General features: G+C 43.0%; 1 protein-coding gene across 2 annotated transcripts in view; it reads right to left on the bottom strand.

Annotated features, from left to right (window-relative positions):
* Positions 1 to 19,980, bottom strand: part of TMEM240 (transmembrane protein 240) — a 50,735-nt gene extending 30,755 nt beyond the window's left edge. The window contains exons 1-2 of one of the 2 annotated variants that reach the window (XM_075839605.1): positions 19,624 to 19,980; positions 19,138 to 19,244 (exon numbers count right to left, since the gene is read on the bottom strand). In XM_075839605.1, the coding sequence (XP_075695720.1) occupies positions 19,138 to 19,244; positions 19,624 to 19,680 (164 nt within the window). In that variant the 5' untranslated portion in view covers positions 19,681 to 19,980. Of the gene's footprint in view, positions 1 to 19,137; positions 19,280 to 19,623 lie in introns of both variants that reach the window. The other variant, XM_075839607.1, reaches the window with a different exon arrangement.
* Positions 19,981 to 24,418: the final 4,438 nt, after the last annotated feature.

The following is a 24,418-nucleotide window of genomic DNA, read 5'->3' as shown; positions in this document are numbered from 1 at the left end:
AATTTCTCATGTTTGCTTTAAAGTAGTCATCAGCCTTTAGATGAACTCTCCAGATCCTACAGAAGCTACTGGGTTTTCATACAGAATAGATAATCGAAGACAAATATCTGTAGAATCAGGCAATAATCTTCATGTTACCAACGTGTTGGGGGTAATCTTGTTATGTTGGGTATTCTCTGCTGTTCAGGGGCATAGCTATAGGGGGTGCACCCAGCCCCTGCAGTATGTTTAACCACCAGGGTATGAAGTCTATTGCCATTTATTTTATTTTTATTGCTCCAATGCATCTAAAATTAAAATATAAGTACTGTGCAAATAAACGTCATTAAATTTCATACTGTTTTGTGTATTCAGCTCCTATGCAGACCTACGTGTCTCCAAGGGTACGGATTATAAACAAATCCTGTCTAACGCCAGATTCACACGAACGAGTGCAAACTCGGACATGAAAAATGACGTGAAAAATGGCCGCTTTTCAAGTCCGACTTGAGTCTATGGAGGGATCTGTGAAAACGGAAGAAAATAGGACATTTTCAACGGACCCTTCACACGGTCCGTTGAAAGTACGGCAGTGTGAACGGCCTTATTGAAATACATGCGTGACACAGACGTATACTACGGTCGTCTGAATTCAGCCCAAGTCTGATACTCCAGCCGTGTACAACTTTACATCTGACTGCCACTTCTTGTTAACCTACAGTAAAAAAGGGGCATATGGAATAAATACTAAAACCACTGACTGCTAAAAAAAAACCCTGTCTTGATCCAATGTTACCCTTCTTGAAACTCAAAGATTTTAAAAAAATCTAAGAAAAAAAATTAGTTACCAATATGCACCCTAGAAGGCATTCTTTTTCATATCTAGGGTTATTATACGAGACATAGGATGCTTGAGAAAGGGTGTGCGGCTCAGGCTGCTCCCCCACAGGGTCCCAGAAGGGGGACACTTTGTGATCAACTTATTGTCAAGGAACCCTTCTAACAATTAAGAGTAGACAACCCCTTTAATAAATCTGGTGCATTTGGAATTGTCAGACTGTCGATTACTTTTTACACCTTTTTAACCTTGGCCTTTGATAAATGAGTCTAAAAGTATATTTACAGATTGACCACGCCCACTTTTTTTCTTTTGACAGTGAGAAGACAAATTTTCCCCAATCTTGTCTCAAATTTGTTTAAATTTTAGATGTGACTTTTTAACCTGTGCAATTGCAGCCAAAATCAGGCTTAGGGCTGATTCAGACGAACGTGTTTTGCGTCCGTGCCGGCCGCGTGGTTTTCATGCGGCTCGCGCAGACCTAGAGAAGTCTATGGGGCAGTGCAAACAGTCCGTGAGTTTTGCACAGCGTTAGTCCGCTGCGTAAAACTCGCGACATGTTCTATGTGTCGCCGTTTTTCGCGCATCACGCACCCATTGTAGTCAATGGGTGCGTGAAAATCACGCATGCCCCATGGAAGCACTTCCGTGGGACAAGCGTTATTCGCGCGATAACAGTAAAAGAATGAATGTAAACAGAAAAGCACCACATGCTTTTCTGTTTACAAACATCCAAATGGAGTGTCATAAAGATGGCGGCTGCGCGAAAAGCACGCAGCCGCGCATCTATATGAACAGGGCACACGGAGATGTCAAGTGCCTTTTGCGCACGCAAAACGCTGCGGTTTTTGCGTGCGCAAAAACAGCACGTTCGTCTGAATAAGCCCTTAAACTGATACATAAATAGGGGCAAATGTGTTAAATATATTTTTAAATGTTTTTGCTATTTATTTAAAAAACAAAAAACATTCTGGAGATTCACACTTCCTTCCTGCATTGTCTGTAGAAATAGTGCAGCAGAGTGTATGTGCTTTATGGCAGCTGAAATGAATGGGAGTTAGGGTATGTTCACACGGCCTATTTACGGACGTAAATCGGGCGTTTTTGCCCCGAATTACGCCCGAAAATAGCGCCTCAATAGCGCTGACAAACATCTGCCCATTGAAAGCAATGGGCAGACGTTTGTCTGTTCACACGAGGCGTATATTTACGCGCCGCTGTCAAATGACGGCGCGTAAATAGACGCCCGCGTCAAAGAAGTGACCTGTCACTTCTTTGGCCGTAATTGGAGCCGTTACACATTGACTCCAATGAATAGCAGCGCTAATTACGGCCGTAATTGACGCGGCGTTCAAGCGCCTGCACATGCCGTTACGGCTGAAATTACGGGGATGTTTTCAGGCTGAAACATCCCCGTAATTTCAGCCGTAACGGACGCCCTCGTGTGAACATACCCTTAATGAACAGAAAAGTGTGAATAGACTATTGGGGTATGTTCACACGCACTATTTACGGACGTAATTCAGGCGTTTTACGCCTGGAATTACAGACGAAAATACTGCTTGAAAGCGTCGGCAAACATCTGCCCATTCATTTGAATGGGTTTTATGATGTTCTGTGCAGACGGTCCTTTTTTTGCGCGCCACTGTCAAAAGACGGCGCGTAAAAAAGATGCCCGTGTCAAAGAAGTGCCTGTCACTTCTTGGGACGTAATTGGAGCCGTTTTCCATTGACTCCATAGAAAAACAGCTCCAATTACGTCCGTAATGGACGTAGCGAAAAATTTCAGCCGTAACGGACGTGCAAGTGTGAACATACCCTTACAGTCTCCAGGACGAGATTAAATGCCGGCTGCTCCTCTTCCGGAGACCAGGGAGTGACAGGGGAGATGGAAACAGAGCCTCATTTGTATGTATAGTGTTACGTGTTATTATTCTGCTTTATCTAGGCTTCCAGCAATACAATATAACTATTATTTGCCATTGAATGCCCTTTCCTTTTAATGAAAATGAGATGACCCAGCTGACCCTGTCCCAGTCTACACAGTACAGCTAAAAATTGAGCCGCAAAAAAACAGGAAATGTCAGTCTATTGTATGTGCTCCTGTGGCTAGTGTAAAACTTTTTTTAAATGGATAGTAGCATTAAAAGAAAAACACCACCAAAATAAAAAAAATTATTATGTTTAGAATGGAAATAATTTGTAATTTTCTGATGACACATTCCTTATTGTGGGTGTTATTGAAAGCTCAGGATGATTAGAATAAAGTGCCCAAAAACTGGTTAATGTCTGAGGGTATGTTCACATGGTTAACAAAATACGGCTGAAAATACGGAGCTGTTTTCAAGGAAAAACAGCTCCTGATTTTCAGCCGTTTTTTTTTTTATCAAACTTGCATTTTTCACTGCCGTTTTTGGGGCTGTTTTTCTATTGAGTCAATGAAAAACGGCTCCAAAAACGGCTCAAGAAGTAACATGCGCTTCTTTTTACGGGGCGTCTTTTTACACACCGTTTTTTGAAAATGTGACGTAAAAAACGCCCCGTCGGAAGAGAACGCTTTATTTCTCATTGAAATCAATGGGCAGATGTTTGTACGCATTCTGCTTTCCGATTTTTCTGCCATTTTTTGGGACGTTTACTCCCCGAAAAACGGCTGAAAATAGTCCGTGTGAACATACCCGAACTGTTACAACCGACCTTCTTAGCACGTCCTATAAAACTTTTATGTATGCGCTCATCATAAAATAATAATACTGCCGTAACTTTATTTACCGTATAACACAACAGTGAACATTCAGCAGCTTTATTGGGACCTCTTGCTTCACGTATTGCTTAGGCCATGTGTTCACAACCTTCCTTTAAGTGCCCTACATTATTACTCCATTGCGGGGAAAAAAAAAGAATTCTCCCCGCAGATATTGGTGTGATCCAGATTTAGTTGATGGGCAGCCAACAGCAGAGTATCTACGTTTTACACATAAATACTCATTTATGGCTTCGTATTTGCAGAACTGCATCCCCTTATCTATCATAGTGACCCAAGGAATTACAGTTACATTAAAGCTGCGTAATTTCTAATCCAAGACAGTGTATCATCTCCAGCACAGATTGTCGGGGCTAAGTGTGAACACAAACAAATAACTGGCATATTGGCAAATACGGATTTAGGGACTGTATATTGTATAATGGCCATCAATACTGGACTTTCTGATATTATGGAAATAATGGGGTTGACCTGATTTGGAATCATTTCTAGCTATAGAGTAAGTGCTTTGATAAATGACTCTGACAATGTAGGGATTATGGATCCCAAACCAAAGCAGGTGAGCGATAGTGTGATTGACTATGGGGGTGTTGTGGCGGGGAGCTCCTTCCTCTGCGTCCATTATCTCTTATTGCTTTCTGTTATTAGACAATGCTTGGTCCTCGGCATGATGTAAGCACAGGGACATGAGGTTTCCCCGAGCAATTATCCTATAAAATTTAGGAGGGAGAGAGTAAGTGGTTTTAGACAAAAGACAGGAAACTTAGTAATGACTGACAGGCACCAGAAGAATCAATCATTAACAAATTGTATAATATAAGGAAGACCTTAATAAATAATGTACTTTCCCATTTAAGTTATTAAACGGACTCTATTAGGGAATTCTGAGTTAAAAGAGGGATCCACTTGTTCAGGACCCTTTGTAGCCAGAACAAAGTGTGGCTACAAAGAGGGTCTCTCTCTAAGGGACCCGGCATGTCTGTGCGTTATACGTACATACCATTGCTTTGCTTTCAATGGGCACCATATAATACTCCATTTTGCCTGTGGTAACGCTGAGGTGTAATGTGGGGGGGGGGGGGGGGGTGGTGGGCTTGCTACATTCCATAGAGTGAATCTATGCCAGCTAGCAGCTTTTCTGGCGTAAATTTTAATAAGTTTGTTGGGCTGATGTGGCCCCGCCACCAGGAGCCACCCCCTCGTTTTAACAAAAATGGCGAGGGTGGCGTAAAATGGCCATAGATCGCAACTTACACCGCAAATTGCAAATTTTGGACCCTTTTGCGACTTTTCCATGCTAGAAAACTGGCGTAGAAAGGTTAATAAATCCCCCCCCTGTCGGCCGGTATGGGGGAGGACTGCAGGAACGGGGAGAGGTGAGTATCTGTTGGTCTGAGGTCTGTATTTAGGGGGAATGGGGAGAGGTGAGTATGTGCTGAATTGTCTGTTCTGGGGTCTATACTCGGTTAGGGCGTATGAGTTCATTTTGGGGTGTGATGAAGGGGATCATATGCAATATTTGTGATTTAAATACAATAGTTTGGAGGCATGTCCTATACAAATGGTGCACAAGGTAAAAAAAATAATCTTTTTTTGCAATCTCTCTGATGTCCCTTCTGAAAAGTTGGCAAGTATGATTTTCCCTTCTGACCCCCCCCCCCCTTCTGTGTGTTCTGATCCCTCCTTCGCCCCAGCTTTTAATAACCATACTGTCCATACATACAATAGACACAATGGGGAAGATTTATTCATTCTGTCCTAAATATAGACAGGACCAAATAAGACCAGACAGACAGAAATAGCGCAAGATTTATCAAACTGGCGCACACTGAATGATACATTTGGTGCATCTTGCACCAAATGTTAGATTGCTTTTTTCTTCCTCACCTCATCTCTTGTCTGACGTACTTTACATCAATATTTGGCACATGCCATTGATAAATCTGCCACATTTTAATACTTCCATTAGCCACGACTCTTTTTCTAGGCACTTTTCTAGGAAGGCGCAAAAAGTGTTATATATTTGTTGCACGCCATGTGTGCCACATATTTGCCGCAATTTTGTGCCAGAATTCTGGTGCCTTTTGCTTAGTAAATCTCCCCCAATAATAGGGTTGATTTATCAAGATGGTGCAAAGAAAAAAAGAAGCAGTCGGCCATGGCAACTAACAAGATTCAAGCTCTCATTTTTGCACGTCCCCTTTGAAAATGAAAGAAGTGATTTGATTGGTTGCTAAAGACAACTACTCCACTTTTCCAGGAGGTCACCAGTAGGGACCCTTGGGGTATTTCCTATACAAATCCCTGGGGGGCACACTGTCACGGCCAGCCCGACCTTTAGCAACGGCATAGAAATGGACAGCAGGAGGTCTTGGGGGCAAGTGTGAGCTTCATAAGGTTATGTTGACGGCAGATTTGTTGCAGATTTTTTTGTGACTGAAAATTCATTCCATACATCTGAATGGTTTTGTTTCTGCAACATGTGCGTGAATTTCTACATTACCATTCAGATGTGTAAGATATTTGCGTCAAATCTGAGCCACTTTGAATACCCTAAGGGCCTAGTTTATCAAGACTGCCTGAGGAAAAAAAACTGGCCTTGTTGTCCATAGCAACCAATCACAGTGTAGCTTTCATTTTTCCAGAGCAGGTTAAGAAATGAAAGCTGGGCTATGATTGGTTGCTATGGGCAACAAGGCCAGTTTTTGATGTTGATAAATGAGGCCCATGTTCATCTTGAAAGAGGGCCTGCTTGCTGACTGCTGGAGATGACTCAATCCAATATGAAGGCTCTTACAAATTTCTAAGTGGTCCCCAATTTTTGACCTGATCTGTATTTTTGAGCATGCGAGGAGAAAGTCACAGTGCTGAAACTAAGCATAGATGTACAAAAAAAAATCAGACAAGCGTTCATTATCGAAACGTTAACCCTTACGTTACATAACATATAATAGGAAAATATTTGCATTGACCTACATGGAAAATTGGTGGGAGATTGCCTTTAAATCTTAAGATATTAGCTACAGTAATTTTTTTTTTATCAAATCTGTTTTTATTAGTATAAAAGTACAAATTACAATACAAAACTGACACTACAGTTACCTGTGTCATACAAAAACATTGGATTATTGTCATTCAGTTGGACTTATTTAACATGTGCTAGACGAAAAGAAAAGATAAATAAAAAGAAGAAAGAAAAAATACTTTTCTAATGTGAGCAATGGCATCCACTTGTATCTAACACATGGCTAACATGAATTTCTAAAAAACATCAACGATATGTTTCGATTTACTCAATGTATTAACACATTTCACATATCTTTAGTGATAAATCCATACGACTGTAGTAATTTTGGTTAAGACCACATGACATATGATTTTTGGGTAACATGAGGGAAGACAGAATGGAACGGTAGGGAAGGGTAGTACAAGGGGATAGTTATGGGTGAGGATATGGATAGGATTACAGCAATACCTCAAAATAAAAAAAATAAAGAATCAGAAACTTTAGGAAATTGTTCTCATTAGATCATCTCTATGTTGCAACCAAGGAGACCATATTTTCACAAAATTCTCGTAAGTATCTTCCACTCTGTTAGAAAGTTCTTCCATGCGACAAATTTGATTTACTTTGTCTATCCATTGACTTACAGAAGGAGCAGTAGGTTGTAGCCAGTACAAAGGAATTAACATTTTTGCTGCCGCTAACAAATGCGTATGTAAGTACTTTTTGGACATAGTCATAGAATTTGAAGGGAGCCCCAACGCTATGTTCTCTAACGACAGAGCTACATCTGCATTACATATCAAGTTAATGTTTCTTTCTATTTGTGACCAAAATGCTCTAACCTGAGAGCAAGTCCACAAGATATGTGACAGAGATCCTTCTTGTGACTTACATCTCCAGCATAGAGCATCCGGGGCAAAACCCATACGATAAAGATTTTGCGGAGTTTTGTACCATCTGGTGAGCAATTTATAATGGTTCTCCTGTAGTTTTACACACCTAGAGAATCCATGTGAGTTGCACATTACCACATTCCTCTCCCGATCCGACAGCCTCAGTCCGAGCTCCGCTTCCCACGATGCTATGAAGGACGGCACATCCCTCCCCTCCATTGCTGAAAGTTGGTAATAGATCTTAGACATTTTATGTTTATTCCCTCTATGAGTAGCTAGAAGCTTCTCAAACCATGTGAGCTCTCTAGTTGTCTTGTGATCTTTTAAAAATGTAGTACATGCCATTTGTATGTGATGGATCTGAAGAAAATTAAGCTTCAAAGCCTCACAATGCATCATAGACTGGATCTCCTCTGCTGTAGGTACTCTATTGTCTAACATAAAGTCTCTAATCTGAATTCCTGCAAAACATTTCCATAGGTCTGAGCTATATCCGTTCCCCAATTTAAGAAGTTTAGGTAATGCCGCTACTGGAAGTATTGGTGACGGTTGAGGCAACACCTTCTCTGTCAAGCCCACCTTAGCCCAGACCGCTAAAGTGCCTTTCATTAAAGGATTCCTCATAGCTCCTATGTCTTGTTGGCTCGGCGCCCAAAGAACTCCTAATGGATTATCTACTCCGCCTACTGCGTCCCTAGATAGTCCTCCCTGCTCCTCCGACTCTGCTGCCAGATCTAACCATCTTTGTAGGTGTATAGCTTTGTAGTAACCCTCTATATCTGGAAGTCCCATTCCTCCTTGACGTTTGCTCCTTGTGAGATTGCGGTATGATATCCGCGGCTTTCTTTGTTTCCACAAATATTTTGAAAACATTTGTTGTACTGTCCTGAAGAAAGTTCTTGATAAGAGAATTGGAACCATATTCATAATGTAAAGCACCACAGGTAGGATATAGGTCTGTAGCAGATTCCTTCTGCCCATCCACGATATGTATGGAATATTATAGGCAGAAAGAAGTTCTTTTATCTTTCGAAGGAGCGGTTGATAATTTAATTTGTATAGTGCATTTAGATCTGCGGGTAGTTGAATACCTAAGTATTTCACAGATTCCGAGGGCCATTGGAATTCAGAAGCTGAAGCCAATCTCCTCACCTGTCTCTGCGGTAGGGTTACATTAAGAATTTCCGACTTAGTATAGTTTACCTTGAAATTAGACACCATTCCATAGCTGTGAAAGGTTTCCAAAATAACTGGGATAGCGCTCTCCGGATTTGTGATGGTAAGTAGCATATCATCAGCAAATGCGTGAACCAAGTGCATTTTTGAGTTTATATTTAAGCCCTCAATTCGTGTATCCTGCCTCAAGGCCTGCAAAAGAGTCTCCAGGGTCAGAATGAATAAAGACGGTGAGAGGGGGCATCCCTGTCTTGTACCATTCCCAATTGAGAAGGAGGGAGACAGAACCCCATTCACCCGTATCTTCGCCGATGGCTTGCTATATAGCGTAAAGATCGCTTTGATAAATGGTTCTGGGAATCCAAATTTAGCTAGTGTAGCTGTCATAAAGTCCCATGCCACTCTATCAAATGCCTTCTCTGCATCTGTACCTATGAGCACCAGGGGTGTTTTTGAATCGTGCGCTTTCTGTATGCAGTTCATCAGGCGAATGGAGTTATGTCTACCCTCCCTACCTGGTACAAAACCTTTCTGATCCAAATGCACTAAAGTATTCAGGAACTTTCTTACTCGCGTGGAGAGTAATTTAGCCCATATTTTAAGGTCCAGGTTTAAAAGAGATATAGGTCTATAGCTAGAACATAAGAGGGGGTCTTTTCCTTCCTTAGGCAGTATCGTGATATACGCTTCAAGTGACTGTGCCGTTAATTTATTTCCTCTTAGCAACTCATTATAAGCTTTGACCAAAGGAGGTAATAATATATCTTTAAATTTTTTATAATATTTGATAGTTAGCCCGTCTGGCCCTGGGCTCTTCCCTGAGGGAAATGAATATAACACTTTTGACACCTCCGCCAAAGTGACCGGAGTCATAAGTTCCTCCGCCTCTGCGGCCGAGATTGTAGGTAGTGTTAATGGCCTCAAAAAATCTTCAATCTGCGTAGATCTGGAGATATCTGAGTTCAAGGAAGGGGCCTGGATATTGTATAAACTCGAGTAGTATTCACTAAAAACTCCTGCAATGTCCTCAGTATTCGTGTATGTATTTCCTTCTGATGTTTTAATCCTATGAATAAAGGCCTTTTCTTTTTTCTTTTTGATCAGTGCCGTCATTAACTTTCCCCCCTTATCTCCGTGCGCGTATAACTTCTGGTGATAGTGCACCATATTAGCTGCCAACTTTTTATTCAAGGAATCTTTTAAATTATTCCGAAGAATTTGCAATTCCAATTGTAACTTTTTGGTTGGGGTATTTTTGTGTATCTTTTCCGTCTCTGCAATTTGCGATAGCAACAATAATATTCCTTTCTCCCTCTCTCTCTTTACCTTAGTTCCTAGTGAGATTAATATGCCCCTGATGTATGTCTTATGCGCTTCCCATACTATAGTGCCCGACACATCGTCTGTGGTATTAATTTCAAAGTAGGTTTGTAATGACTCGGTCAGTGTTTTGGACAAATCCGGTAAATCCAGTAGGGCTTCATTTAGCCTCCATGTCCACTCTCTAGGAGATAGCTCAGCTACCTTCAACGTAATAAACGTTGGTGCATGATCTGAGACCGTAATCTGTCCAATACTGGCCGACTCCAGTGATGATATAAAATGTGCATGTATAAGCAGGTAATCCAGTCTCTGATGGGAACGGTGAGGGTGAGAAAAAAAAGTATAATCTTTTTGTGTAGTATGCAGAATTCTCCATGAGTCATGTAAGTTAAATTCTTGTAACTTATTTAAAAGCTTCCGCCTACCAATCTGTGGGATGGTTGACTTTTGTGTTGAAGAGTCTAGCTCTGGATTAATAGTTAAATTTAGATCTCCCCCAATAATAATAGGGCCTTCTGCAAAAGCTCTCAATTCTTCCAAAGTGTGAAGTAACCATGGAACCTGAGATTTGTTGGGAACATACACATTCGCCAAGGTGCATGTGAGTGCCCCCAATTTACCTTTGATAAATAAAGCTCTACCGTCCTTCGCATCATGCCTCGCCAGGAGTACAAACGGTAGGTCTCTATGTAGCGCTATGGAGACTCCCCGAACTGCAGAGCCCGAACTGCAGCTATGGAACCACGAAGAGAAATAGTTAGTAGGTAATTTAGGTATTTTTTCAGCCTTAAAATGTGTTTCCTGTATAAAGGCCACAGACACTTGCTCCCTTTTTAACAGCGTTATTATCTGGTTCCTTTTCTGAGGTGAGTTCAGCCCATTAGTGTTATAAGTCGCTAGCTTTATTGTCGCCATTTTTGTAGAGTATGTATTAAGCTATTCAGTTTGCTAAGGTATTGTTTGGCATGTATTTGGGTAGATAAAAACAATCGACAGGGTAGGAGCAGGACAAAAGGAAAGAGGGGGAGGAAGACATACCACAAAACAGACATACAAACAAGCAATAAGTGTCCAGGCACTATGTAACTTCCGCTCATATATGGCCAACTGGGCTGCATATACAAAACACCACCTAATAGGTGTAGTAGAAATCCCACTACCCACCTACTTCTATCACCATAGCATCGTTGCATACGGGGATAGGGGAGGGAAAAATTCCTGAGCCGAGGCCAGGCTCAGATCCATAGTTTATTCTCACTTTAAGAGAGATAAAATAGTAAAAAATAACATATTATCTATAACAATAGCGTTGGAAGGAAATAACCTTCCCTTGCAGGCACTTATCATAGAATGTCTGTCTTATGTGAATAACTGCCGGTCACTACCCACATTACTTCTGAGATTATATATTAACCATTAACATACTTGGCTCTTTTGTCCAAGTAGTATTATCTCAGAACATAAGTGCTAAACCACATACCTAACTATATTCTACTAGCTGGAGTTGCATATCGTATGTATCAGGTGGCCTAGCTGCTTCAAGGTGTTATTCTGGGTAGCTCCTTATCATAGTATATATATAGAGGTCTACATATCCTCTTCACCCATGTGATTTACATCATCTAGCACCGTAAAATACGTAGGCCCCTACTCACATAGCCAAAAAACCTCAAATTATCATATTATCTATTAGTCACAATAATGTACCCTATAAAACATTCCAAACAGTAGAATTTTAAGATTAGCAGTTAGAGACATCAATAATTGAAACAAAAACAGCATAGCTCACGAACAAGACTGGACAGTTCAAGGTACATCCTCCTCCATGACTTCTGCCCTTTGCTTCTTTCCGCGTGGCGTTCTGTGTTTGGAGTACACAGACCAGGGTTCCATCTTTGGCAGGTCTGGTAGCGTGATGTCGGTCTGAGCTGGTAACCAGTTCTGTATCGGAACCGGGCGTATACCCAATCTTTCCCATGCTTCTTCTAGATCGTTCGGAGTATGGATCAAGATCCTCTTCCCCTCCTTGATAATCGCCAACCCGAAGGGAAAAAGCCATGTGTAAGGTAAATTAATTTCCCGGAGTTTCGCCAGCAATGGTCTCATGATGCGCCTCTTTGCCAGTGTAGATGCCGCTATATCCTGATATAGCTGTAGTGTAGAGCCTTCAAATGTAACCCTTTGCTGTTCTCTGTTAGCTGTTAATATAGCTGCCGTATCCACGTAGCTTAGCAGACCACAGATGACATCTCTAGGTGTTTCTGTCGGCTTAGGCTTAGGTCTAAGGGCCCTATGGATCCGTTCGATCACCGCCTTTTCCGCCCTCTCTTCTCCCAGCAAGACTGCAAATATTTGCCGCGCAATTGCAGGTAATGCCTCAGCTGCGTACGATTCAGCCAGGCCTTTCAGCCTGATATTTTTCCTACGGCTTCTATTCTCCATGTCCTCAATCATAGTCAGTGCCCTGTTCATTTGCGACTCCTGAACTTGCAGCTTGTGTCCCACTGAGTCCGCATGGTTAACTGTGTCTGATAATGCTGATTCAAGCACTTCTAATCTGTGCCCCATACGCTTAAAATCTGACCTGAATTCTGTGATCTCCTTCATAACCGGCATTATGGCTTGTTGTAGGGTTTTCTTCAGGAACGATTTAGTTATTCCTCCTGTGTCTGAGATCGCTGCAGCAGCTCCGCACATGCTGTCAGCATCTGAGTCCTCAGATGCAGGATACGGCGCCATTTTGGAAACTCCAGCCGCCGTTTGCAAATCCCGTTTCTGCAGGAATTTATCCAGGTCAGCTTGCTGTTTTTGCGCTCCCGGGGTGCTCAATGTGTCCCTGAGTTTGTCCTTTCCCGTCTTCACCATTTTTAGTATAAATGTGCCTCTTATTCGTTCTGGATCTGAGCCGGCTTGTGAGGAGCACTGTCTTATGCTTCCATCACGTTCAGCGGTCAGGCTCCGCCCCCTAGCTACAGTAATTTAAAAAAATATTAAAATATATCTGCTAAATATCTGTAGGAAATAATCACGCTGGTGTTACATCACCATTGCCACACAGATTATCAGCTTTGAGATTAATGATCAGTCACCAAGTTTATCAGAGTAAGGGTATGGTCCCACGCAGTGGTGTCCGCATCTGGCTCGAGCCACGCTTACTTGGCAGTATCACCGGAAAAAGTTGTGGGGACATTGGTCACCGCAAGTGGAGGTGGTTTCGGACTTGGCTACGTGGGTTATTAGCCTTAATGGCCAGCTTAAAGCAGAGATTGGCTACAAAATGAATCTCTGGAGGACCTGGAACATCCTTGCACAACATTGATTTAAATATGCACTGTGTAATACTTAATTTCACCTGCGGAGGTGCTGCAAGAGAATTGACTACTTACTACCTCATTCCCCTGAAAATAACAGCTTAGATGGGGAACCCGGCAGCAGGTCACTCTGCGATCAGCTTATTATCTGGCGATTCATTAATGCGGACAAGTATAAAATAAATATAAGTGATTCTAATAATGGGAGGTAATCAATATCATCCAGTAAATTGCCAGGGCACACATAGCAGATTTTTCCGTAGTTGCCAGATGTTACATATGGGTGAATGGAAATGTATGAATTTCTATTCATAAACAGTTGTAGTTAATGCTATGGGTTGTCCGTACTAGGTGTCTTTGTGGTGCATTGTTCCCATTGACTTTGCTCAGTAGAAATTAAAATGAAAAAAGTTGCATGTGTGGTATTTTACATGTGATACCACACATGCGTTTTTCATATATATATATGCAGAATTGCATCTTTCACTCGTCTAGTGTTAGTGCCCCGGACATTGCCAAATCAATCTGGAGTGAAATACATCGTCCGATGAGCACTTGATGTATTTACTGCACAACTGAAAATAAATCCTGATGCCCTCCATTGCTTTATATGTAGACTCTGGATTCTGCTTTTTATTTGTTGAATTGCAACCTCTTTACTAGGTGACAGCTCTACAATGCATTGCCTCTGTCAATATTATTGATGGATTTGTGCACATAACCTCCTATATTGGGAGTCAATGTCCCCTCCATAAAATGCTCCATAAATTCCTCAGCTTATCAGGCCATTGGGTTTATCAGTAATCCCAGCATAAAAAAAATATATTTCATTCAATTAGAAAATAAAATGTAGATTGCCACAAGTCTTTAAGACATGAGTATCGACTACCCAAGACAACGCAATTGAGAGGCCACCAAACTAAACCATGGGTCTGTAAGATCTATAATACACAGCAGTGGTCTACAACCTGCAGATTTCAGTGGTTGCAAAACTGCAACTCGTAGCATGATAGTTCTGCAACAATTAGAGGGTCACATGTTAGGCTGTGTTCACACAGAGTTTTTTTGCAGGAGGAAAATACCTCCTGCAAAAACTGCTCCAGACGGTTTTTGCACAGTGGTTTGACAAAAACTCGTCAAAACACACGTCGAGGTGTTTTTTTCCAGTTTCTGACTGATTGAAATGGGGTTTTGGAGGCAGAAACCGCCTCAAGATAGGTCATGACGCTTCTTTTTACGGCGACGCGGTTTTTCCGCTCGCGGTAAAAAAAACGCGTCCCCCTCCCATTGAAATCAATGGGAGGCATTTTCGGGCGGTTTTTGACGAGTTTTGCGGAGCGGTTTCTCCGTTAAAAACTCGGCAAAACTCTCTGTGTGAACAGGGCCTTAGTCTGGATTCACACGCGCATGTTTGGTCCGTAAAGGAGTGAACGTATTTCGGCCGCAAGTCCCGGACCGAACACACTGCAGGGAGCCGGGCTCCTAGCATCATAGTTATGTACGACGCTAGGAGTCCCTGCCTCGCTGCGCGACAACCGTTCCTTACTGTAATCATGTTTTCAGTACGAGACAGTTGTCCCGCAGCGAGGCAGGGACTCCTAGCGTCGTACATAACTATGATGCTAGGAGCCCGGCTCCCTCCAGTGTGTTCGGTCCGGGGCTTGCGGCCGAAATACGTTCAGTCCTTTACGGACCGAACATGCTCGTGTGAATCCAGCCTGAGAGATCCCTTATTTATATAATAATCAATGGAAACAGATGAAAAACCTATGACCATTGGAATTAAGTAACTGATAGATGTCTATACCCTCAGCAGGACACTACTCTAAGAAATTCAGGTCACAAGACTGCAAAGTGTAAAGCTGTCTCCTTTGAAAATGTTGGGCACAATATTGGTCAATGCTGTAAAATGCTAATATGGATTGTTCTGCTAAAATGCGTAGTCCACTGCTGAACTGGCAGCTTTATTCCTGAATGAGGAGCTACAGCAAATACAACTATGAAACTTAGTGTACTATAAGAGTTGAATACGTTTGTCACACTTGAGTGTTAGCGTAGCTGTGGCCTGTCATACCCCAAACCAAAGGCCATCATCAGTCCACGGTAAATTAACGACTGCAGTATGCATCAGCATTCAGACACAAACATGATATCAACCAAGCTTGGGATTCCCCTTATTCACTATCAAGTCAAGGCGTTAGTAATGCATTTTGAGTTTAAAATGGATTCCATGCAGAATAACCTTAGCAGTAACATGAATAAAATGATGCATCAGTGTTAACCATTAGTGCATTGCTATAGGTCCCTGGATTCATGGTCCCGGTGTTAAAGTGATGGGCAATAAATGAAATGAACTGCGTTGTGATCATGCAAACAGAACATAAGAAAGAGGTTGCTTCAAAATATATACAGCACAACAGGCAACGTTCAGACATGGAAACCAACATATGTCCATGTGCTAAACCCAACAAAAATGTGACCACTCCATGGTACGGAAATCAACACAAATGTGATCTATCCATGGTGCCAAAATCAAAACAAGTTTGAGCTATCCATGTTGCTGAAGCTAACACAAGTGTGATCTCTTTATGGTGCTGAACCAAACACAAGTATGAGGTGTCCATTGGGCTGAACCTAACACAAGTATGAGGTGTCCATGTTGCTGAACCAAACACAAGTATGAGGTGTCCATTGTGCTGAACCTAACACAAGTATGAGGTGTCCATGATGCTGGACCTAACACAAGTATGAGGTGTCCATGTTGCTGAACCTAACACAAGTATGAGGTGTCCATGATGCTGAACCTAACACAAGTATGAGGAATCTATTCTGCTGAACCTAACACAAGTATGAGGTGTCCGTAATGCTTAACCTAACACAAGTATGAGGTGTCCATGATGCTGGACCTAACACAAGTATGAGGTGTCCATGTTGCTGAACCTAACACAAGTATGAGGTGTCCATGATGCTGAACCTAACACAAGTATGAGGAATCTATTCTGCTGAACCTAACACAAGTATGAGGTGTCCATGATGCTTACGCTAACACAAGTATGAGGTGTCCATGATGCTTAACCTAACACAAGTATGAGGTGTCTGTGATGCTTAACCTAACACAAGTATGAGGCTGGGTTCACACGACCATGTTACGTCCGTAATGTACGGAACGTATTTCGGCCGGAAGACCCGGACCGAACACACTGCAGAGGGCCGGGCTCCTAGCATCATAGTGATGTACGACGCTAGGAGTCCCTGCCTCTGCGTGGAACTACTGTCCCGTACTGTAATCATGATTACAGTACGGGACAGTTGTCCTGCAGCGATGCAGGGACTCCTAGCATCATACATCACTATGATGCTAGGAGCCTGGCTCCCTGCACTGTGTTCGGTCCGGGTCTTCCGGCCGAAATACGTTCCGTACATTACGGACGTAACATGGTCGTGTGAACCCAGCCTGAGGTGTCCATGATGCTTAACCTAACACAAGTATGAGGTGTCCATGATGCTTAACCTAACAAAAGTATGAGGTGACCATGATGCTTAACCTAACACAAGTATGAGGTGTCCTTGATGCTTAACCTAACAAGTATGACGTGTCCATGATGCTTAACCTAACACAAGTATGAGGAGTCCATTCTGCTGAACCTAACATAAGTATGAGGAGTCCATGATGCTTAACCTAACACAAGTATGAGGAGTCCATTCTGCTGAACCTAACACAAGTATGAGGTGTCCATGATGCTTAACCTAACACAAGTATGAGGTGTCCATGATGCTTAACCTAACACAAGTATGAGGTGTCCATGATGCTTAACCTAACAAGTATGACGTGTCCATGATGCTTAACCTAACACAAGTATGAGGTGTCCATGATGCTTAACCTAACATAAGTATGAGGAGTCCATGATGCTTAACCTAACACAAGTATGAGGAGTCCATTCTGCTGAACCTAACACAAGTATGAGGTGTCCATGATGCTGAACCTAACACAAGTATGAGGAGTCCATTCTGCTGAACCTAACACAAGTATGAGGTGTCCATGATGCTGAACCTAACACAAGTATGAGGTCTCCATTATGCTGAACCTAACACAAGTATGAGGTGTCCATGATGCTTAACCTAACACAAGTATGAGGAGTCCATTCTGCTGAACCCAACACAAGTATGAGGTGTCTGTGATGATTAACCTAACACAAGTATGAGGTGCCCATGATGCTGAACCTAACACAAGTATGAGGTGTCCATGATGCTTAAACTAACACAAGTATGAGGTGTCCATGATGCTTAACCTAACACAAGTATGAGGTGTCTGTGATGCTTAACCTAACACAAGTATGAGATGTCCATGATGCTGATCCTAACACAAGTATGAGGTGTCCATGATGCTGAACCTAACACAAGTATGAGGTGTCCATATTGCTGAACCTAACACAAGTATGAGGTGTCCATGATGCTTACGCTAACACAAGTATGAGGAGTCCATGATGCTTAACCCAACACAAGTATGAGGTGTCTGTGATGCTTAACCTAACACAAGTATGAGGCTGGGTTCACACGACCATGTTACGTCCGTAATGTACGGAACGTATTTCGGCCGGAAGACCCGGACCGAACACACTGCAGAGGGCCGGGCTCCTAGCATCATAGTGATGTACGACGCTAGGAGTCCCTGCCTCTGCGTGGAACTACTGTCCCGTACTGTAATCATGATTACAGTACGGGACAGTTGTCCTGCAGCGATGCAGGGACTCCTAGCATCATACATCACTATGATGCTAGGAGCCTGGCTCCCTGCACTGTGTTCGGTCCGGGTCTTCCGGCCGAAATACGTTCCGTACATTACGGACGTAACATGGTCGTGTGAACCCAGCCTGAGGTGTCCATGATGCTTAACCTAACACAAGTATGAGGTGTCCATGATGCTTAACCTAACAAAAGTATGAGGTGTCCATGATGCTTAACCTAACACAAGTATGAGGTGTCCATGATGCTTAACCTAACACAAGTATGAGGTGTCCATGATGCTTAACCTAACAAGTATGACGTGTCCATGATGCTTAACCTAACACAAGTATGAGGAGTCCATTCTGCTGAACCTAACACAAGTATGAGGTGTCCATGATGCTGAACCTAACACAAGTATGAGGTGTCCATGTTGCTGAACCTAACACAAGTATGAGGTGTCCATGTTTCTGAACCTAACACAAGTATGAGGTGTCCATGTTGCTGAACCTAACACTAGTATGAGGTGTCCATTATGCTGAACCTAACACAAGTATGAGGTGTCCATTATGCTGAACCTAACACAAGTATGAGGTGTCCATGATGCTTAACCTAACACAAGTATGAGGTGTCCATTCTGCTGAACCTAACACAAGTATGAGGAGTCCATTCTGCTGAACCTAACACAAGTATGAGGAGTCCATGATGAGGAACCTAACACAAGTATGAGGTGTCCATGTTGCTGAATCTAATACAAGTATGAGGTGTCCATGTTGCTGAACCTAACACAAGTAAGAGGTGTCCATTCTGCTGAACCTAACACAAGTACACAAGTATGAGGTGTCCATGTTTCTGAACCTAACACGAGTATGAGGAGTCCATGTTTCTGAACCTAACACAAGTATGAGGTGTCCATCATGTAGAACTTTACACAACTGTGATCTGCCACTGGTGCTAAACCTAACAAGTGTGAGATGTAAATGGTTGAAGCTTACACAAATGTGATCCGTCCATGGTGCTGGAAGCAGTCGCATCACCCATTCATTCCTACGTGGACTATTACAGACAGGCAGCCTCAGATGCAAGGAAGAGAGAGACAGAGATAAAATGCAAGGGGGACTCACCTTCCACAGTTGCAGTGACAAACCCGGTCTTCCCCTCTTAAATGCGGTAAGATATAATTGTGAAATCGGTCCAAAAGAGCGTTCATGTCCATCAAGCAAGCTATTGCCTGTAAGAGCCCATAACCAAGGCATCTGGTCAACTCTAGATGGAATAAAACATTGACTCTAGTTTGCTGGCTAAAAAAGACTGGAGCAGTCTTGACAATGCTGCCACTAAAGGACACACAATGCACATACACACTGACACACACAGCTGTGATACACACACACACACACACACACACACACACACACACAGCTCTGCTACACACACACATATACACACACACACACACACACACACACACACACACACACACACACACACCTCTGCTATACACAGCTCTAATACACACACACACACACACACACACACACACACACACACACACGTAGAGTCAATATGACATTGCTACAAATACATCAAGTGAGAAGAGTTCCTCTTACCATCACAATGGACGCCCCCAGTACCATAAATATCATGGTGTTTGCGCTCATGTGCATGTATAGGATATTGACAAGGTTGTGTCTATTTCCCCTAAAAAAGCCGGTTCTCTTCTTCTATTTCCTCCCTCTCCTCCGCAAAGGTCAGAATTGGTCATCTCCCCTCCCCCCCAAAAAAAGCTGCAATCCTTGATGTTGAAGAAGAAGAAGAAGCAAAGGATCCAGTTACATATAGATGTATATAGGCATGTTGGTAAACTACTGTACTGCCCCCCTTTAAGGATTAATGAAGACCCCCTCCCTCCCTTTCTTAGAGAAGTGTAGGGGTCGTCTCAGTCTTGATCGCCCTTCTTTGACTCCCCCCCCCCCTCACTATAAAACAATGTGACAAGCTTCAAGCTTCCCCCGCCTCTGAGTTTTAGGGCTGCCACATTGCAAGGATGGCAAACACCCCTTCTCTGCATCAATTGATCCAAGGGAAGAAAAAAAAAAACTGTCAATCAATAATTCAAGGATCCTGGATGTTGGAAGAGGGAGGCGCAGGCTGGTGAGCAGAGGGGCATCGGTCTCCCTTGGCTTCCTGAAGGCTGATCACTTCCTAATCGCTGCTCCCCCCGAAAAAAGGGGATCTATAGGGTGTATATAGACAGATGGAGCCAGCACAGCGGAAGTAGGGGGAGCAATGCTGTGTCCCCCCTCTAGAGGTAAACGTGATGTGGAGCAGCAGCCTGACGCCCTGTTCCCTCTTATAGTGACATTGCAGCCACAATTGATATTCTGCACCATGCAGCACCAGCCACTGGGCTTCCACCTACTAAAATATGCTAATACCATCAGCCATTGTTTTAAGTGAATAGCTAGACAGGCCTGAACTCAGGGAAGTAGCACCCACCCCACCATCTGCTGTCATATACCTGGGCACTGCCCTGAATGTATGCCAGGTTGGTGCAAGGAGGAGGGGGGTTATGATTGCAACACTAGGAGTAACAGATGGATACATATTAGAGATGTAATGAAGCACTCATCGGTTATATGGGTTAAATGTGTGTCGGTGGATACAAATAGCTGCAGAACGCATAGAAGTTTCATAGGGGCTTTGCATATTAATAGACACTAACACAAGGTGAGATTGGAAAGGCAGCTGTCAAAAATGTGAACGTTAGCAGTGAACTGGTTAACGGCATACTGATGTTGTGATACGATTATCGCTTCCTATACTGTGACGTGGGAATGTGTAAAATATATTGGGGGCTGCAATATTCAGATGTGACATGAAACTCTGTACAGATTGGGGTTGGGATACCTGTCAGTGCATTAAGGTGACTTCAGCTTATAGATAGGTGGAGGGTGCATGTTGCTTACTGTCTGCTGCCATCTACTGGTGAGTTTGGGAATGTACATTTGTAAGTAGCTACATTACACCTAAACTTAAATTCAAGAACAGGGGGTCCCCCATTTCTGGTGGGTGAGGTTGCGGTGCTTAGAACTATAACTCCCATTTAATATAATTTAGAGTGACCACACATGTATCCATTACTGGGAACAAGGATGAGGCACTCCTGTCCTTGGTATCACTGGGGTCCCCAGCTGTCAGACCAATTGCCAGTTTATAGGGAGGGTAAGAGGGGTCTACGATTGTGCTTATATATTGTAGCTGTAGAATTACCATCTTTCACCTGTAGCCTGGTTTTCATGAGCTAGTCTCTCTTCCAATGCTAAGAGGGGACCACAATATTTAGCCAGGAGGCCTCCACAAATTTTGATCTCTTATAGGAAAACCCCTTAGCGTAGGTTCACAAGCTTAGGCCTTATTTACACGAGCGTAGTTCACGTCCGCGATACGCGCCTGAAAATCCCGGACCTATGTAAGGCAATGGGGACATTCAGACATTCCGTGTTTTTCACGCTGCGTGTGTCCGCTACAGGAAACTCACGACTTGTCCTATACTTGAGCGTTTTTTGCGCATCACACACCCATTGAAGTCAATGGGTGCGTGAAAACCACGCGCAGCACACGGCCGCACTTCCGTTTGCTGCACGTGATTCACGCAACAGTACATAAAGAAATGAAGGGAAAAATAAAACCACTTCATTTCATTTTCTAAACCTCAAAACCGCGTGTCATAAGGATTGCATATGTCCGAAAATCACGCAGCCACACACAATTCACTAAAGACACACGGAACTGCAATGCGCAAAAAACGCAGCGTTCTTTGTGCGCGCAAATCGCATACGTTTTTGTGAATTTCGCCTTAGCAAAATACGGCTGAAAATACGGAGCTGTTTTCAAAGGGAGAACAGCTCGATTTTCAGCCGTTTTTACGGCTATTTTTGGAGCTGTTTTTGTATTGAGTCAATGAAAAATGTCTCAAGGGATATGCACTTCTTTTTACGGGGCGTCTTTTTACGCGCCATTATCTGAAAATGAGGCGTAAAATAACGCCCCGTCGAAACAGACTGTCGTATTTCCCATTGAAATCAATGGGCAGATATTTGTAGGCGTTCTGCTTTCGATTTTCCGATATTTTTCGGGATGTTTACGGGCCGAAAAACGGCTGAAAATAGCCGTGTGAACATACCCTTACTATCAAGAGATATTTTGGGCCTTAGAGGAATTGTTCAGAACTAAGAAAAAGGCTTGGATGTTTTTCCAGAAACAACGCCACATCTGTCCGTGGACTGGCACTGCAATTCATTTCTATTTATTCGAACGGACACAGTCCATGGACCGATGGGGTGATTTTTCTAGAAAACCAGCAGAGGCTTTTTCTAGTCCTAGAAATCCTTTTCAGGACCAGGTGGTTAAATTCTGAGGGCATTGAAGTCAGTGTGAAGCCCACGTTGGTGACGGGGGTGAGTTACTGGCACCTCCTCGTTGCATTCTTCTGTTTGAATGGCATTTATTATTGCATACAAATGGGTATACTATTATTGGTCGCCTATGGTCTCCCCTCTAATGTGGTGTCAGCACTCGTGTGGTTATAGGGCGAGGGTATACATGGTATCATTTAGCCCACTTTATAGTTCTCTATACACTTCATACTATAAATTGTATATAATATGCGTGAATGACATCAAATGTATAAGCTGCATTTTCTAACACAAGTACGAGTCAATTTAAGAGATTAGCAGCGATCTTTCTCCTGGCAGAGGCGAAGTGTTACAGGTCTGCCAACTAGAGAGCAATCTGGCTAGCAACTGGGGGACATTGTGGGCGACAGTGGGGCACACTGGTTCTAACACTGGAACACAGATTACAGCTGCTGCAGAGGTCCATTTGAAAAGCAGTTATTGACCTGTAGCTTTCGCTTCCTATTTAAAAAGAGGTTCTGCAGCAAAGCAGATCAGCAGTCACCTTGGTGGTCAATCACCTGTATCTCAGGTAATAGAATGGTCATACTCTACCTCCATGTGCCCCAGGAACTGTACGTTCTTTACTTTCCCCCTCCCTGCTTTCTTTGTTACTCACGTTGCACTAGCTAATGTGAAGTGACTATTCCTGGACCTGCAGGTCCTGTATCCTGATCCATCAGCAGAACTTCATTCACCTGCCAGAGATAACAAATCTTCCTTAACAAACCTTATAGCTCAAGAGGGAGCAGTGACCGAGTGAAGAGATCCTGCCCATGTTACATTAGGAGCTTGTATAAGGTTCTCTAGGGTTAGATACATGCAGACAGGCAAGCTGAACTTCCCGCAGGCAGAGAAAAGCAGCTGCCGTTTCCATGAACAGAACTCCAAATAGTCTCAGAAAAGCGCAGAAATTGTGTCAATTGTGCGTATTCAGGATCGTGCCTAGAATTCTCCTATAAGGCCAGGATCACACACGCAGTATTGGTGGCAGTTTTTGGCTTAGTTTTTTTTTGGTAAACACAGTAGTGGACACAAAAGAAAGGAGATGAATCAGTCTTTTCTTTATATGCTTCCTTATTTTTGTATCCACTTCTTGCTTCTGAGCCCAAAACAGTCACAAAAACTGTATCAGAACTGGTTGTGTGATCCTGGCCGAACTCTCGCTCTCTCTCTATGGAGCAGTAAGGTGTCCCAATAGTCAGGCAACTTGACATGGTGAGGGTATGTTCACACGCAAACTCAAAAACGTCTGAAAATACGGAGCGGTTTCCAAGGGAAAACAGCTCCTGATTTTCAGATGTTTTTTAAGCCACTCGCGTTTTTCATCACTTTTTTATGGCCGTTTTTGGAGCGGTTTTTCTAGAGTCTCTGGAAAAACGGCTCCATAAACAGCTGACGAAGTGACATGCACTTTTTCGCGGCAGTTTTTTTACACGCCTGTTTTTCAAAACGGCCGCGTAAAAAAACAGCCCATCGGAACAGAACGCCGTTTTCCCATTGCAATCAATGGGCAGATGTTTGGAGGCGTTCTGCTTCCGATTTTTCGGCCAGAAAAATGGCCGAAAATAAGCCATGTGAACATACCCTAAGAGAGAAGCCACCGGTTTTGTTGAGATGTCCCTTGGTCAAGGAAATACAATCTATTTCCTATCATACATATCTCCTTCATTAAGGTTTGAGAATGACCAGTGAGTGAGATTTTCGCCAGTCCTCAGACTTGGAATGAACATTATCCTGTCCAGAGTTAAAGTCAAGACTAATCATTGCATATAATCAACACCAAAGACCCAACTATAATTTTTATTTATTTTTTACAGCAAGACACGGACAGTCAACATGAGTAGAGCAGTAGATTAGTGTCCGGGTCACAGAAGCTGTACCACAGCTTCTCTGGGTGCTTATAAGGTCAGGTGTTGGTGGCCGCTACTTGTGATCACACAGGCGT

The sequence above is a fragment of the Rhinoderma darwinii genome, chromosome 10 (assembly GCF_050947455.1).
Source record: "Rhinoderma darwinii isolate aRhiDar2 chromosome 10, aRhiDar2.hap1, whole genome shotgun sequence".
NCBI classification, from domain to species: Eukaryota; Metazoa; Chordata; class Amphibia; order Anura; family Rhinodermatidae; genus Rhinoderma; species Rhinoderma darwinii.
The sequence above is the reverse complement of the archived record's forward strand: the minus strand, read 5'-3'. Positions and strand labels throughout refer to the sequence as shown.